This window comes from Myotis myotis, unplaced genomic scaffold (genome assembly GCF_014108235.1).
Source record: "Myotis myotis isolate mMyoMyo1 unplaced genomic scaffold, mMyoMyo1.p scaffold_m19_p_5, whole genome shotgun sequence".
NCBI classification, from domain to species: domain Eukaryota; kingdom Metazoa; phylum Chordata; class Mammalia; order Chiroptera; family Vespertilionidae; genus Myotis; species Myotis myotis.
Genome location: NW_023416357.1, coordinates 35350101 through 35367143, shown reverse-complemented (window position 1 = coordinate 35367143; position 17043 = coordinate 35350101). Strand labels below are relative to the sequence as shown.

At 41.7% G+C, this 17043-nt stretch overlaps 1 protein-coding gene across 3 annotated transcripts in view; it reads right to left on the bottom strand.

Annotated features, from left to right (window-relative positions):
- MAST4 (microtubule associated serine/threonine kinase family member 4) overlaps positions 1-17043 on the bottom strand; it is a 521110-nt gene that overhangs the window by 347011 nt on the left and 157056 nt on the right. For all 3 annotated transcript variants that reach the window (XM_036310367.1, XM_036310366.1, XM_036310368.1), the window contains exon 3: positions 4654-4778. In XM_036310367.1, the coding sequence (XP_036166260.1) occupies positions 4654-4778 (125 nt within the window). The remainder of the gene's footprint in view (positions 1-4653; positions 4779-17043) is intronic.

Sequence of the window (17043 nt, the reverse complement as noted above, 5' to 3'; positions counted from 1 at the left end):
CTCCCGGCTGGTGTCCCAGCAGGCGGACACTGGCTGAGCATGTATTCTGCCAGCAACCAGGCTACTTAGGATGAATTGGCAACATGTCATTTATCTGAAATGCCCCAAATGTCTGGGAGAGGGAGCACAGCTACATTTAGCATCGCCAAGGAAAACTAGATACTTTGGGCTAGGAATTAATCTCCTTTTTGAGAAGGTAGTTAGTATTACCTTCAAGCTTGCCTATGGCATTTAAATCACTATAGGTCATGCATTTACTAAAATTCATACCGACCAAACCATGGGGCCTTCATTTATATCTTACTAACATACGAATCCCTCTCAGGCCTCTACTTTTCTGAAATGTATGTTGTGCTGAACATAAAATTTTGTTAAATCAACTTGTAATGCCGTTATTTGGACATATGCCGCTTTGATCCCTATTTTTCCCATTTTTACACACTTGAACACACACTTTGCTTCGACTCACTTTTTCAGTGAATCAACAAAATATTTAAGCCAATCTGCTACATGACTGCTTACAGGCAGATTAATAAAATCTCCTTGAATGTGGGCACTGTAATCTCTTCATAATTTTGTCAGCCTAATTTTTGAACGGCTGATGTAGAACTAAATGGGATTTGGCCCATTACATGGACTTTAAGGCTAATCACAATTGTAAGATGCCGTGAACAACAAAACCAAAGAGGTTTTAGATGGATGATCTTATTAGGCCACCCATTACAGCAAAGAGAATCGCACCATCACTCTCGCCTTGCAAGTAAAGGAATCTGTCACTTCCTAGGAATAATTATTTGTCCCATCGGCATTATTTATTGAATGCCTCCTATACGCAAGGCTTTGTGCTAGGAGCAGTGAGGAGCAGAAAGCCAACCAGACAGGAATTCTGCCCTGAAGGAGCTTGCAGTCTAGCAGGGGGGTATTAGGCATAAACACAAAGAATTAAAACAAAGGTGTGCCATGATACACGCCAAGGAGAGTCAGGAGGAGAAGGCTGGCTTACAGCTCTAAGATGGGGAGCTGGGGGTGAGAGACGTGGCCAGGAGAGGGTCCAAGAGAATCATGTTCTATTGTACAGAGCACCTCCAAAAACATCAGCTTGTTTAGAAAATAAAGAAAGAAACAAGGAGGAGGAAGAAGAGAGAAAAGGCCAGTCAGAGAAAGACAAGTATCATATGATTTCACTTATAGGTGGAATCTAATGAACAAAATGAACTAACAAACAAAACAGAAACAGACTCATAGATATCAGAGGACTGACAGCTGTCATAGGTGAGTGGGTTGGGGGCTGGATGAAAAAGGTGAAGGGATTCAGCAAAGGAAAAACAAAACTCATAGACACAGACATCAGTAGGGTGATTAGCAGAGGGAAAGGGGATAGAAGAGGGTAAAGGGGAGATAAGTGGTGATGGAAGGAGACTTGACTTGAGCTGGTGAACACACAATACAATATACAGATGATCTATTATAGAATTCTATACCTGAAACCTATATAATTTTATTAAACAACTAAAAGCCCAATGCACGAAATTAGTGCAAGGGTATGCCCTCGCAGCCCCAGCTTCATCCAGAAGGTCGTCCAGACGGTTGTTCTGCTGTTCAGTCTAATTAGCATATTAGCTCTTTATTATATAGGATGTTACCCCCCCCCAAAAAAAAAAAAAGAAAAAGAAAGTAAATTCTAACAGGTGTATATTTCCACCTCTCAGCATCATTACCAAATCTGTTAGTTGTAATCAGCAGAGGCACTTTAAACATAATCCAATCCAAAAACATTAACCCTTTGAGTGCCAACCAATATCCTAGGAACTATGCTAAAATTGCCAAGGCATTTTTGCTGATTTTACAGCAGTTTAGGAAAAAAAATTATGAATCACAAGTAAGTGAAGTTACATATTCAAAAACTTAAGGAAACCTTTACTACATTTGTTTTCATCTTTGACATATATTGTTTGCTGATTGTATTATAAAATACTAGTAGTAGAAAAAAAAATTTAACAAAACATATAATGTTAAAATAGAGGGACACCCTTCTCCAATATCTTCCACAAAATCGTCATCTTCACAGCAAGAATTGACATATTTAGCAATATCATCATCACTAATAAAAGCAGACTTATAACTGGACGCCATTTCGAAGCTTTAGGGCTACAAAATCTGAGTAAACTTCATAAAATCGTAGTACCTGTAAAAAATTAGGCAGATAAATGCTAGTGGTCAATTGTAGAACTACAAACATTTGGCATCATAAGCAATCTGCACTGAGGTGCCATCTGTCAATAAAGAGTGAACTACTAGCATCTAATAGTGACACTGCAGGAGGCGCTCGATCGCGCTCCCTGGCACTCTAGGGGTTAACTAATAACACTTCTGCAAAGGGTACATACAGTGACACACTGAAATAAATGATATGGCATAGAAACCTCGACCAATTCAAGCAGAACAACGAGGGAATCAGGAGGGTCTCAGCCCGGCAGCCCTCCTCCATCGGCTGTTGCTCTCAGGTTGGGGGACAGAGACTTGGTCAAACAGCTCACAAATAGTTTTCCTTAAACTACAACTCGGAAATCATGAAACTTCTAAATGAGACATACTGTATATACCAGTATATATCTTACTTTTAACAGTGTTGCTTTAATCAGAATGATTTTCTTGGCAACAAACATACAAGATTACTATTTTAAAATGTTAAGAATAATATTGCATTGACCCCAAAAGACACTTTTAAAAAAAAAATCACTAATTGTGAGAAATGTTCCTTAAAAAGTAAATACTTACAGTAAAATAAGCTTTTGATAAAATTCCCCAAGAAAAAAAAGTAACTTTGAACTTGGGGATGAGATGGAGGAAAGTGTGATCATCACTTTAAGTGCACATTTAAAATAAGTCCCAAATTTTTCATAAAAGGAAGACAGTAAACTTTGGCTTAAAGAGCATAGTCAATTTTGAAATCATAATATATCCTGAAAGAAACTTTTTATGGATAATTATTCAATACCATTCAGAATCTTTATTATTTGAAAAGTAGATTCGGGAATTCCAAAGTTGAATTCCAGAGACTGTTTATGCCTCTTTTCATCTTGCAGTTGCAGATGAGATGATAAAATCTGAGAAACTAAGTGACTTGCTCAAGTGTACACACTATCTAATGGCAAAATCAGGACCTAACTCACATCTCTCTGCATTATTGAATGATTCCCATATACCCAAAATAACCTATTATCAATACATCAAATTAAAAGGCATCATAATGCACCGACTTACATATTATTTGCATCATCAGTAAAATATGTTTAAAAATCTATTCCCATACTATACAACCCCTCCCACCAATGCAAAAATAACTTGTAAACACTCCTAGGCCAAAGGTTAAAGTAGAAAAGTAATGAGCCCACTAGAACACAAAATTCTAGGAAGGATCATGGTTAAAAATAAAGGTGTACATTGAAAAAAATAAAAGGAATGTGGGAGTCCATGCTGCCAAAAAATACGCAAATATTTGTATCATGTGCCAACTGGTAAATATGGAGAAAGTGCTAGAGTTGTAATAATGACCATTTTCAATTATCACAGAAAAGAAGGGGCCTGGCAAGAACCACCATGTTCTGGAAATCTAGGGGGGAATTTTTGATGAGGAGAAACATGTTTGCATGGCCTGAAAGTATCTCCCCACAGAATGCTTATTGAATACAAGAGCAAAAGTCTAACTACAGTGGAGACATCTGTCAAAACCTTGACTAGGGGGAAAAATTAACTTCACAATGAGGGACAGATAGACATATGTGTCTGCAGATGGCAGACCCAATGTGATATTCTAGATTGGGATGCAAAGACATAAATCTCACCATGAGGAAATATCAAACATATAAGCAACATGTAATATGCGAAATATTCCATTAAAACACATGGATGGGAGTATATAGTCCTCAAAGATCTTGATGTCAAAGTGGTAAATAAAGGCTCTGGAAATAATTCCAGATTAAAGGGAACTAAGTAGATATGACAATTAAATTCAATGCATGATTCTGGACTGGATCCTGTTCGGGGGGAGGGATAATGTTATAGAGGACATTATTGAGCCAATTGATAAAACTGGAATGCAGATGGAAGAGTAGATAAAGGGCTTTTATCAGCCATAAATTTACTAAAATTGAAAACTGATAACAAAAGGCTATAATATATACAAGCTACTCCCAAACAGTTTAAAAAAGCATGTGTGCATGTACACATATATGTATATGCCTGTGTCTGTATAGAGGGAGAGAAAGCAAATGATAAAGCAAGTTGGGCGAGAGGTTAATAGTTGAATCTAGTAAAGGACCAGTTGGTGTTCTATTATTTTTCTTACTCTTGCCACTTCTCTTTTACTTTGAATTGTTTTAAAGCTTAGAAACATCTTCCTTTCTTTTGAGGGAAGAGTGGAGACAGAGAAAAACTGAAAGAAATACTCCAAATTAGGTTTTGGGGTTAGGGGTTGGCACTTGGAGAAATGAGCACACTGAAAGCAAGGTATTTCACATTGCCAAATCTGCGCTCAATGTTAACTGTAGGTTCAATTCTACTTAAAGTCAATAAACTTAAAATAGTCCCTAGCGAGGTGGCAAGACGGGTAAAACCCAACCCACCACAGACAGAGCCCACAGACACACTTACCAGACTGGCCGTGAGCGAGGGTGCCGACTGGCCCAAGGCCTGGCTGCGCATGCGCACGAGGTTGGACGTCTCCGCAGATGCTGACCAGGTCTGTCCTGCGGTGGGGTTAGGAAGGAGGTACCTTCCTGTCGGGGTTAAAGAGAAGACAATGTAAGTGACAGGCAGGACAGTAACACCTCCATGGAAACGGGAGATCTCTTCTTGACCATTCTTCTATATAACGTTTGCCAATAATTACATTTACCAAAAGCAACCGGAGGCAAATTGTTTTAATTAAGACAAGTTCTGACCCTGATTTCCCACATAAACCCAAGAGTACCTCTTCATCCCCAGCATCTGTAGCTTTCAGCCAAGGCAGAATGAAGTATCTTGTTACTGCTGCCTATTCCACCAAATGTGCTGAGGATGAATATAATACACAAAGCATTCCTAGCATCTTAGAAATAAGCTTATGCAGTTATAACTGTACTTTTAAAATGTCTAATATGAAAAGTGATTGAGGATTCATCTGGAAAAGAGTCCTCAAAGTGGAGATCATGACCAACAAAAGGAAGAGTTGGAATTCTTTCAGTGAAATGGGGCTGGTGCTTCTCTCTCTGAAGCACTGGTTGGTCATCCAACCATGTCCACAGGACACATAATTGTATCCATTTGCATAAATCAGGACATCAATGTCAGTTGAGCTTCACTGAGCAACTCACATCAACCTTGAACTCTAATATATATGTATGCCTTTGAAAGTCAAACAGTTGAACCAATTCACACTGTATTAATTTCTAAGTACAGGGACAGGACCAGTTATCAATGCACAAGAAGTAAGGCTTTTTGACTTCAGGAAGTTGGGATGTAGTTATGAGTATTCACATAGTAATGAAGCTCAGTAAAAGCAGAGGCCATGTTTGATTTTTATCTGCTTTGTCCCAATACTAGCACAATGACTGGCCGTAGTCAGTGCTCATTAAATATTTCTTGGGTGATGAAAGAACAAGTGGGCACTTCTTTCCCATAAAACATATAGGGACAATAAGATGGCAGGCAGTCTGTGGTGTCGCATCCAAGGGCTGTGTCTGTGGGGACTCCAGCTTCATACCACTCAGAATCAGGAGGGACTGCAGCCACATGTGTGGCTAGTAGTCCTGGAGCAGAGGTGACATTTGTTCCTTGGATTCTCCCCCAACAGATCTGTTCCTTGTAAAAGAGGCTCACTCCCGTACCTGTGGCATACACTTCACAGGCATGTCCCACTGGTTAATAAATATTGCAATATATTAGCTAGTTAGCTATTAGTATCCATTCTAACTACCAACAATATCAAAGTATAGGAGCTAGGGGAAGCTCCCACATTGTCCATGTAGAGGTCTAATCTATATATATAAAAGCCTAAGCAACCGTCACCACCGAAACAACCAAACGGATGGCCAAACAGGCTGCATGGGGCGACCAGGCCAGCGGGGGGGTTAGTGAGATATATGTTGTGTAAGATATGTTACATTTAAAGTCTAGATTTTTTTTTTCTTGCCTTAGTTTGAAACGTGAACTAAAAGCTAGACTAATAGGGGCTTTGGGAAATCTGCCCCGTCTGCATTTAGGAATGCTAACCATTATTACATAAATAAATGGTTTCTTTAACAGAGAATTAACTCTCGGTATTTGAAAAGCATCACATGTTAAAAATATACCAACCTCCAGTAATCAGAACCCATACGTTTTTGGTGTGTTTTTTTTTTCCTTCTGGTCCTTCCTGTGTCTTTTCCTGTATTCTATGCTTTATATTTTCTTTGTACACATTTCAGAGAGAGGCCTGATAGGAGGTATAGAAGCTACCTAAAGTCAAAGTTTATATGATGGAGGGAGTCTAACCTCATCACTGTTCTGGCTCAGATGCTTCATTTTAAAACCAAGCAAGGTAGATACAAGAACACTTGAAGAATGTAACATCATCATAAAAAGTATAAAGGCTAAATATTGTAAGTCACTAAAAAATTCTGTAATTCAGTCCTTTTCTCTTTTACTAGAAAATAACTATTAGACTATCTCCCTATAATCCCCAAGATGAAGAAATAGGTATTCATTTCTGTATTCCTAGTACCTGGCATAGTCCCTGGCACAGTGCCTGGCATATAGTAAGTGCTCAATAAACATTTGTTGACTAAAATGCACTTAAATGGGAAACATAAAACTAACCAGATTATCTTCTTAAATTTAATTTGTATTATAGCATAATAGTTAAAATATATTGAGACATTACTATATGCCAGACACTGCCACGTCTTAGCAACCCTATGGGGTACCAGGTAATATTATCTCCACTTTAAAGCACAGAGAGGTTACGTAATTAGACCAGGGCACATAGCTGATAAGTGAGCAAAACCTGGATTCTTACTTTGAAGCCCAAATCCTATCACAGGAAAATATTCATCACATATGCTAAGGTGAAAAACTAGGTATAAGAAAGGATGACTTTATATTTAAAAGAAAATAACATGCAGATGGGATTAAATGAGATAATGCACGTAAGGCACTCAGCCTGGGACATGGAAGGCAGCCAATATACTATTACTACTCACATGCTCATAAGAGCTTTACAACTCCACCGATACACCCTCACCACCACAGCAACAAAATAAACCATGGCAATGGACTCCTTGGCCAGATCACAAAAGAACTGGAGAAAACTATTGAACAATATTGCAATAAAGAACAGTATTTCTTGCAAAACTGTTGTTCTCTCTGGCAGGGAAAATGGGAACTGAGTCCAGGGAGAAGTATGCTATAATATTTCATTGTTTTAAAACTTATCTGCAGGGAATAATAAGTTTTCACTTGTGGTTTTAATAGATTTAATATTAAGTTTTTCTAATGTAGCTAAAGAATGTGGCAAATATTAAGCTTTGAAAGAGCTGGCTGGCAGGTATATGCAGTTGTATTAAATTATTCTCTACTAATTTCTTTATATGACATTATAAAGGGTGTCCCAAGAAATGTATACATACTTTGAATAGTTATTAATTCCAACGGGTTAAATCTGAAAAGAAAGAAATATCAATTGAGCTATCAAGGAAAAGTGTGTATACACTTTTGGGGATACCCTGTATAATACTGCTTTTAGTGATTCCTATAAAAAAATGCTCCAAAATCTAACATGGCAAACAAGCCAAGAGCATATTCCTCACACTCCTCATAATGGCAGTTCCTGAGGCCACATCAGGGAGGGGAGTGGGTGATGGCCATGGCTCTCCACAGGGTCTGGGTGGAGTGAGGAAGCAAGAAGCAGGGGAGAAGTTCTAAGGAGAACGAGGACCCTCATTATGGTCCCAACCTGAAAGTCATGGCAGCTATGACTGGGTAAGGCTCCCTCTCTCCCAGTGGGAAAGCAGGACAGAAGCAGGCACAGTTTCTGAATATATCCTCAGTGCAAGAAATTCATCTGCTAGGATCCAAGCTCAATGAGCCCGGCATGTTCAGGTGGGAGGTCAGACTCTGGACCAAGCATGTCAAACTCAAAGGCTAACACGGGCCAAAAAAACAAGGCATGCGACTTGCAGCCCACAAGTTTGACATGCTTGCTGTGGACAGACCTAGAAAAAGCACTAGGGGAGGGGGCACCAGGAACCAGGGCCACTTTGTTCTCTCTATAGACTCAAACCATACTTTGAACACTTCACTGTTGTTAGCTCTCACAGGGCAGTTTACAGCAAGCAGAGACCCTTGCTAACAGGACACACATGCCATCCTCTCCTCTGAAATCCCTCAGGCCAACACGACACATACATTTCATTTGCTGCTACCTCTTGCATGAGTCTCATCTTGGTAAAAAGACCATAGGTGTGCCTTGTCAAAGATAAGCAAAGCTGGACACTACTTGAAGTGGTAAGGACAGATTTTAATCAGTAAGAACTACTGCCACAGGAAAAAAGAGTCCAGTGTGAACTGAATTCACCTTCAATTTATACAGAAGTAACTGGGTGTTTTAACAGGAGAAGCAGGGAAGAGGGCAGGGAGCCAGTGGAGGCTCAGCTGAGTCAGGGAAGGGAAAATTTGCAAAGGGTTAGTCAGTGCAACTGCGATCGAGCCAGCTCTGTCTGCTAGCTGGCGATCATGGAAGTTAGGATTCCACCCTCCCACAGAGTCAGGGAGACACAGATCCTACCTGGTGGCCAGAACAAGCAGCAAATTTTTGGCAGCCTTGAGTTTTCTCAGGTAGGCACTATAAGGGAGTTAGGGTCATCCTGAGGATGTAGCCTTGAGCTGTTAGAAACTATATAAGTGTGTGTTCAAATCTTTAATGGTCAAGGTTAAGGGCTAGTGGAGAAAGAGGGCTTGAAAATGCATGGCTAGAATTTGGTCGAGGAGAGACTTATCAGCCTTTAAGTCTTTGTGACTTAACAGATCCTAACCCACAAGGAGACCTTTAGATGGTCAATAGTTGATCAATTTTAGAACAGAGTTTGAACTGAGTTTAATAGGACATAGAGGTCCTTGGCAGTTAACAGTAAAATTAATGTCTCTAAGTCATGGTGGACTCTAGAGTCAGACTGCTGAGTGCCAATTCTGCCCCAACACAGACTCCATCACATATTCATAGACTTCTCCAAGCCCCAGGCTCCTCAGCTGTAAAATAGGGGTACATTTATGCAGTGGTTGTAAATCAAAACAGAAAGGATTTTTACACAAGGAACATTCAATAAATGTAAACTTTGAAATAAATAAGAAATACAAAGGGCTACCCAACACACAATGAATTATAAGGTGAGCAAGAAGTAAAATGGTGTTAAGCCACTGGAAAAAACAATTCAATGAGGAAGCATGTATACACATCTATAATGAAATGTTTATAATGCCATCGCGGGCTAGATTTTAGATGTCATTATTCTTGTATGAGCCTTGTCCTTAGGAATCATATGAATGTTACAAATTGGAGGGTTGGTTAGCCTAACACATGGGATGTTTTATTCCTGCCTAGACCCCCATTAGTGTTATTAGGGAAGAAAGGACAACAGATGGATCTAAGGCAGTCATTAGAAGGCACTAACATTGTGCCATAGTTGGTAGTGATTACATCAAACTTTATATAAATTCCCTTTCTGATGACTACCAAGAGCCTCTAAAAAAGTGTGTTGCTGTTGTATTCATGCATCATTTGCTGCCTACAATTTAAGAAAATTAGCATCTGTCAACCACATTATTCAGCTGCACAGGGTGGAAATTAATGGATAACACCATTCCCAATTAGTTGTATGAGAGGTGAGCTTCCCTGGCAATCTGGAAGCTATGTTTTAATACCGAATGGGGCCTGTTGTTACAGCTGTAACTTTGATCAGCTCTGTGATTTTCGGAAATACAGCTCTAAAACTCCTGTGAGTTTATTGAAACACTTAATAAATATGTTCTACTGGCATAATAAGAACTTTAGAGGCAATAACAGAGTCCGTATTAGAGCTGGAGTCAGTTGGCCAGAGTGACAGAAGAACTGGTCAGGTTTCAACCACAGAGGTGTGGGTTCTTTGAATGGCCTTTTTGTACTGGCGTGTGTTACTGTTTGGTCACGGGGCCTCTACTTAACAGAGTGAGTAAGAAGGTCTGGAGCCTTTTAAGATTATACATAAAAATAAGTAGGTTACTGAGCCTAGACCCAGATTGTTCCTAGGCTACTCATAGCTTCTTTTCTAAAATGTGTTTTCCTTTGTTGCCATCCTGAATTCCAAGAAACAAGAAGCAAATCCTCCATAAATGCATGTTTTCAAACAGGAGATATACCCATGCTTTCAAAGCACCCCTAAGCTTAAAGTATCCCTCTGAAGTACAAAAATATCAGGCCAGCAATAATTTTAGCAGAATGGCTGTATAAAGAATTAAATATAGCCTCTGGAGATGTATTTTACCACCAGGGAATAATGGTGCCTGACTAGATTTAAAAGCTTCCAGTAAAGAAGTTCCGTAGCACCTGAACTACAACATAGATCTACCAGTATCAGCCAGTCCACAGTCTTACATTGCCGGTTATTTACCTTGGAGCACATACAGGACATTCAAGGGAAAGTAAGACCTGGTGGCCACATCACAAAGCAGCCTAAGGCTTTGGTGCTCAGCTCCACACAGAACTCGGAAAAGGTTTGGCATCCCTCCAAGGTACCAACCAGGAGCAAAGGGAAGCTCAGGGGACGACTGCGTTGCTCTTGAGGGTTTTGGTGAGGTGGGGGAGCTACACATAGGGGGGGAAGGAGAATGGAGGTAGCATTACAGAGACGAAGGGGCTGGGACAAAAAGAGCAATGGGAAGCTAGCCCTGTGCTGGAACCATGAGCAGGAAGATGGGGCCACATGCTCACAGCTCTCACCCTATGCTGCCCACCTGGGTAAATACTGAAGCTCTCACAGAAAGTTCACCTCTACCACTAAGTTGGGAGGAGGGACAGAACCACCGTTTCATCCTCTCCATTGCTAACTAACACCTCCCTTGCTTAATTCCACTTCTGCGAATACACACACGAGTTGAAAGCAGTGACTTCAACAGATACCTGTACACCCATATTCATAGCAGCATTATTCATAATAGCCAAAATGTGGAAACAACCCAAATGTCCATTGATGGATGAATGTGGTATATACATACAACGGAATGTGCTTCAGCCTTTAGAAGGAAGGAAATTCTGACACACGCTACGACATGGATGAACCCCTAAGACATGCTAAATGAAATAAGTCAGACAACAAAAGACAAATGTTGTTAACATTTCACTTACATGAGGTTCCTGGAATAATCAAATTCATTGAGTCAAAAAGTATAAGTGTTTACTGGGCACTGGGGAGAGGAGAGAATGAGGAGGTCATTGTTTAAATGGTACTGAGTTTCAGTTTGGGATGATGAAAAGTTCTGGAGGTAGATAATGGTGACGGTTGCACAACACTGTGAATGTACTGAATGTACACATAAAAATGGTTAAAATGATAAATTTTGTTATGTATATTTTACCACACACAAAGCCACCATCTCTGGCTTAGCCCAAAACACTGCACCTTACAGAGGAAAAAATCAGGGGGTCCTTTTTGTGGTCCAAAAGGAGTTATCTACATTAAACTACATCAGCAACTGCTCTTACAAATCACACTTAATGACTTAAGTCCTTTGGATCATTTACAAGTCAGAGGAACTGTGTGTTTTAAGAACCTTCCATGGAGGAAGGTTAAAGACCATGGTAAGTCACTGGCTGAATGTGGATGGAATCCATGAGTCAGCAGCCACTGCCCTCGAGTGCACTCCATCATCATCAAGATATTCCTCTTCTACGCCCCATTGCTCACTCCTAAACACTGGGTCCCTCATCATCGCGGCTGTCACGCCCACAGGCAATTACAGCCCCCTTATTCATCCTCAGTGTGCTACTACCACAGAGACATGGCTCCTTTCATCTCCCTCTCACATGGATGACTGGCTTCCAATTTCTTGTCCCCGTTGCAAAAGAATAACTATACCTAGACAGCATCAATAATGCTGCTAAATCATTCTTCTTAATGGCATAAATAAATATAATTTGAGAAACCAACAGACCTGTGACCAGTGGGTGCTGACGTTCACTGACTTCTATATTGTGCTGCTGTTCTATCCTTAAAAAAAAAAAAAAAAAAAAAGTGGTCTGTGTTTACTCACACAAGAAAAGTCCAAAGCAGAGCTTGGACCCTGAGACCTTGAAGTTACCACTGCCTACTAGCCAGAGGTTCCCCGCTTCACAAGGAAACCGCAAGGTGAAGGGAGAGGGCATGCATGTATTTTGGGAGGTTGGTAGTCAGGGCATAGGGTGATGCCAATGGGGCCTCAAGTTCTGAATCAAATTCACCGCCCAACGCAGCAGTCTCTGAACTCCTTCTGTTTTGTTTACCAATCCCACAGAGATGCCCAAGTGCACTCATCACCAGCATTCTATGTTTAATATTAAATGGCAAGGTAACAGTACCAACCGCAGGCCTGGCGACAGAGTTAGGAGGCCACTTTAAAAGGACGCTTACTGCCCTGACTGGTTTGGCTCAGTGGATGGAGCGTCGGCCTGCGGACTCAAGGGTCCCAGGTTCGATTCCGGTCAAGGGCATGTACGTTGGTTGCGGGCACATCCCCAGTGGGGAGTGTGCGGGAGGCAGCTGATCGATGTTTCTCTCTCATCGATGTTTCTAACTCTCTATCCCTCTCCCTTCCTCTCTGTAAAAAATCAATAAAATATATTTTTTTTAAAAATTAAAAAAAATAAAAGGAGGCTTACTGCAAGCAGGGCAGGTAGCAGAACGTAAGTTAGGGCCGTCCCAGACTGACTGGGTACATGGCCAATATTTCAAGAGTTACTAACACCCAATGCTCTCCTGTGAGAGAGCTGGTGACTGTGGGAAAATGGCAAACACACGTGTCCACCACAGCAATCAAAGCCTTTGGACAAACATGAGGCAGTGAGCTGTATCTTGTGCTGCCACTGCCACTGCCACTGCCACTGTGGCTGCAGCTTTAAGTTAAAACGACTCTCGGCGTGGGTGACGTGGAAAGATGGTGCAAAGGAGCAGAGGTCTTGTCGCCCTCAGTCACACAGAGCCACCCTGTCACTCTTGCCATTTTATGACAAAAAGACAACGATGCCAACACACTGTTGTAAAGGGACCCAATTTGAATCCATTCTTACAGAGAAATGCATTTGGCCTCTCCTTTCTTTTCTTTCCTCTTCACTTGTTCTTAGAAAAGAAATATTTCTTCTCATCCAATGAGATTACCTCTCCCAGTCAAATTCAAATAACGGCGGAGATGAGGGCCCAGGGAGTTCATATCTGAATGGGAGCTTGGGAAGCCTCGATGTTGCTGGGATTATCACCGCTGCCTTTCAGCAGACCAGCACCCAGCACACTCCCCCATTCTGCAGTGAGCCTCAGCCTTGGCCGGCAACTCCCTGATGACCTGGACCACCCAGGTGGCCTCCCCTCCGGTGGTGAGTCTCTGGATTTAACATTCTTACCAAAAAGAAACCCCACATGAAACATAATGATTTGGCTGTAAAACTCTAGCTGTAGAGACCAAAGGCTAACGTGACAACTTCAAATTGATTTCTGAGGAAGTAGTAAATAGAGCCAACTCTAATGAGAACATGGTAACAAGAACGGGCATCAAGCAGTGTTGCTCAGAATGTCTAAGTGAGGGCACCCAGACGCTGGGCTGGGTGCTGGCGGTATCTAAGTGAGGCTGGGCACAGGTCAGAGTTAACATCTGCAATCCGGCTGCCTCCATCCGCGTATTGAAATATAATGCAGCAGAATGAATTGCTAGACATGTCCAAACCCCCTGGGAAATGACAGATATTGATGAATGCTGCTGGGAAGATATATGGAAGGAAACGGCAAATAAATAGAACCATTTTTTCTCAGAGTCAGCTGCAGATAAGGGGAGCAGCTGCTAAACTCCTTGTCAGCTTCCCGTCCTCTCTTCCTCTTTCTCCTTCTGCTCCCCCATCTGCCTCCTCTCCACCTTCCTAAAACCTCCCCGAGGACTGGTATCTTGCCCTCTTCAAAACAGTAAGAGTCATCTCCTCCTCCCCTGTGATACTTGTACTTCTCAGCCCATTTAGCCAAATCCTTTCCAAAATGTCATGCCACCCAACATGTTCATGGGTCCCTCTGGATCCTGGAAATACATTCAATTTTTAAACTCATGGAATGACACTGTTAAATTCAAGTCCATTCGACAACCCCAGTCACGAGGTTCAGATGCAAAATTCAAAGGCTAACTACCATCATGGGGTAGCTGTGTGACTTTGGTCAGGCTTCTTAGCCTCCTAAGCCTCAGTTTCCCACAGACATTCTGTAAAGTGGAGAGCACTGGTCAACCTCATAGGGCGATTGTGAGGACTAATTTAGAATATAAATAGGGAGGCTATCCTACCATTTGGCAAATAGAAGGCCAGCAATAAACAAGGGCTTTTTATCCCCTTGACTTTCCATTGCTCAGCACCTCCGGGCCAGGGCACTCCGTGGTGTCCCCGTCAGACTGGATCAGATCCTCTCCACCCAGGGCACTTCGGGAAAAACTGGCTCTCATTCCATTTGGCAAATGGACATGGCAGCACCGAGTGGGAAACCAATCAAGACACGAGTTTGCATCCTGGTTTCACCATGTATTCGCTAGGGAACCCTGGATACATTATTTTCCCCTCAGAGCTTCCAAATTCCTAGTGATAAAGGCAGGGGTAGCACAGGTCAAGTGCCCCAGATCCCTGTGAACACACCGTTGGTGGGTTCAGGTCCCCATCCAGGATGCTTTGCCCATCTTGGCATCACGGGCATGAAATCCACAGCCATCTGCTTCCATGCAGCTGCGTGTGTACAGAGTGACATTTACTTCTGTGCACAGCATGCTCTTCCGCACTGTCAACTCTGTGTCACCTGGGACCGAAGTCATCTGCCCTTGCACCCCTCCATCACAGCCCGCACACAGAACCGCCTGTACTTTTACAGAACCACATACTTACGTCTGTGCATATTAACTCTCCATTCTGTCTCTCATTTGTATTTCTACCAGGGCTCCCATTTTTCCATTGTTTAGTTCCAGTCTGCCTGGAAGAGTATTCAATTTTGGTTCAGTTGTTTGTTTTGTAACAATAACAATTATGAAAAAGAGTCAGCGTCCTTAAACTCGATACAGAGAACATCACATCACCTCTGCCTTCGATTTTTCTCTTCCAAAACCCATCTCCAAAAGAGTCCAACACATCCACAAAGTACTGTGTATTTTCAAAGTAAGCTGACTAACTGTCGGGATACTAGAGGACAATTTGTATTTAGCATCTCACTTTTTGGAGAAATTACGAATCCTACTCAATAATGTCCTTTTGCACACTAAGATGCTTTCACTGACACGCGGAAATGTCACTGGCAGCAGTGAGATGCTAAACATTTCTGACAACTGCCCTACATCTAAACAGTTGTGACAGAGGCCACGGAGGAGCTGGGATCAGGAGTTTCATAAAAGAAACAAAAAGAACAAAGGTAGCCACAGAGGAGATAAAATACATTTCCCATCTACACAGAAATTTCTAGACAAGTCCAAATTTCCCAACAAGTCCTCTATTTTTGCAAGGAAACATCTATATAAATCTAATTCACCTAACAGTGTATTTCCACATGTATTTATTTGGAACAGTTTTTGTTCCATGCTGGCTTTTAATCCAAACAGATTTCAAATTCTTCCTCCTCAATAACAACGTCTGTGTATGCTCCCTAAAAAAATCTAATATTTTTGCCTTAAGAAATGTTTGTTGATACTGATGGTTGAATAAGCAAAGAATCTAGAACAACTATAAAATGTCTCTTTAAAAATATCGTATAGATCGCCTCCAGCGTCTCCAATGGTAGCGTATTACAGGCCCCAATTTTGGGGGTGAGAGAGCGCAATCAGGGACTGTTCCCCCGGTCTCCTTCCTCCCTCACTAAAAGCCTGGTTCACTCGACCTGGTTTAAAAGCAACAGAATCTAGTGACCACTGTCATCCCAACTGCAACCCCGTGCTCTGAATGAAATTCTAACAAATCACTAAGTGCTCTCCAAAACAGAACAGAACATTGTCCTTGTTTTTTATTGTTGTTGTTTTTAATATATTTTTTTTTCAGAGAGGAAGGAAGAAGGAGAGAGAGAGAGAAACGTCCATGATGAGAGAGAATCATGGATCAGCTGCCTCCTGCAAGTCCCCCACTGGCGATCGAGCCCACAACCGGGGCATGTGCCCTTGACCAGAATCGAACCTGGGACTTTTCAGTTCGCAGGCCAACGCTCTATCCACTGAGCCAAACCGGCTAGGGCTGCCCTTGTTTTTAAGAGAAAAATCAAAGCCAAGATTAGGGTGACGATTGCCTCAGCACTGCTTGGAGAGTAATGACCAGTGTAGGGTTGGAATTCAACGTTTCCATTTCTGGTCTATCGTTCAGCCACTGGCTTCTTCTGAAAGCTCGGATGACATTAAGCAGCCACAAAGTCCAACCTCTGTCTTAAAGTAACAGTATCACTAGGCTACTAGGCTGCCTAACATTCCTTTTTAGAGACTGTAGCCATGCTTATGGGGAAGCAGTGTGTCACGGTGCTCAGGTGGGGGAATGGCCATTTGGTGATTCCAATCACCCTCCAAATGGCCATCTCTCAAGACGGAGAGCCTGGTCGTTATTTTTTCTAGCCATCCCATTAAATGCACTTAATCTCCTACTATTTGAATCCACAGAGAGCACTGTGACTGTAGAACACATGGCAGTGGGGCTTATGCACCCAGTTTTCCACATCAAAGTGTATATCATATATCAGATCTGCTCAGGGTCAACTTCACAGATGGTCCTTCTCCAAGGTGCATCTGGCCTTTCCTTTCTTTTCTTTCCTCTTCACT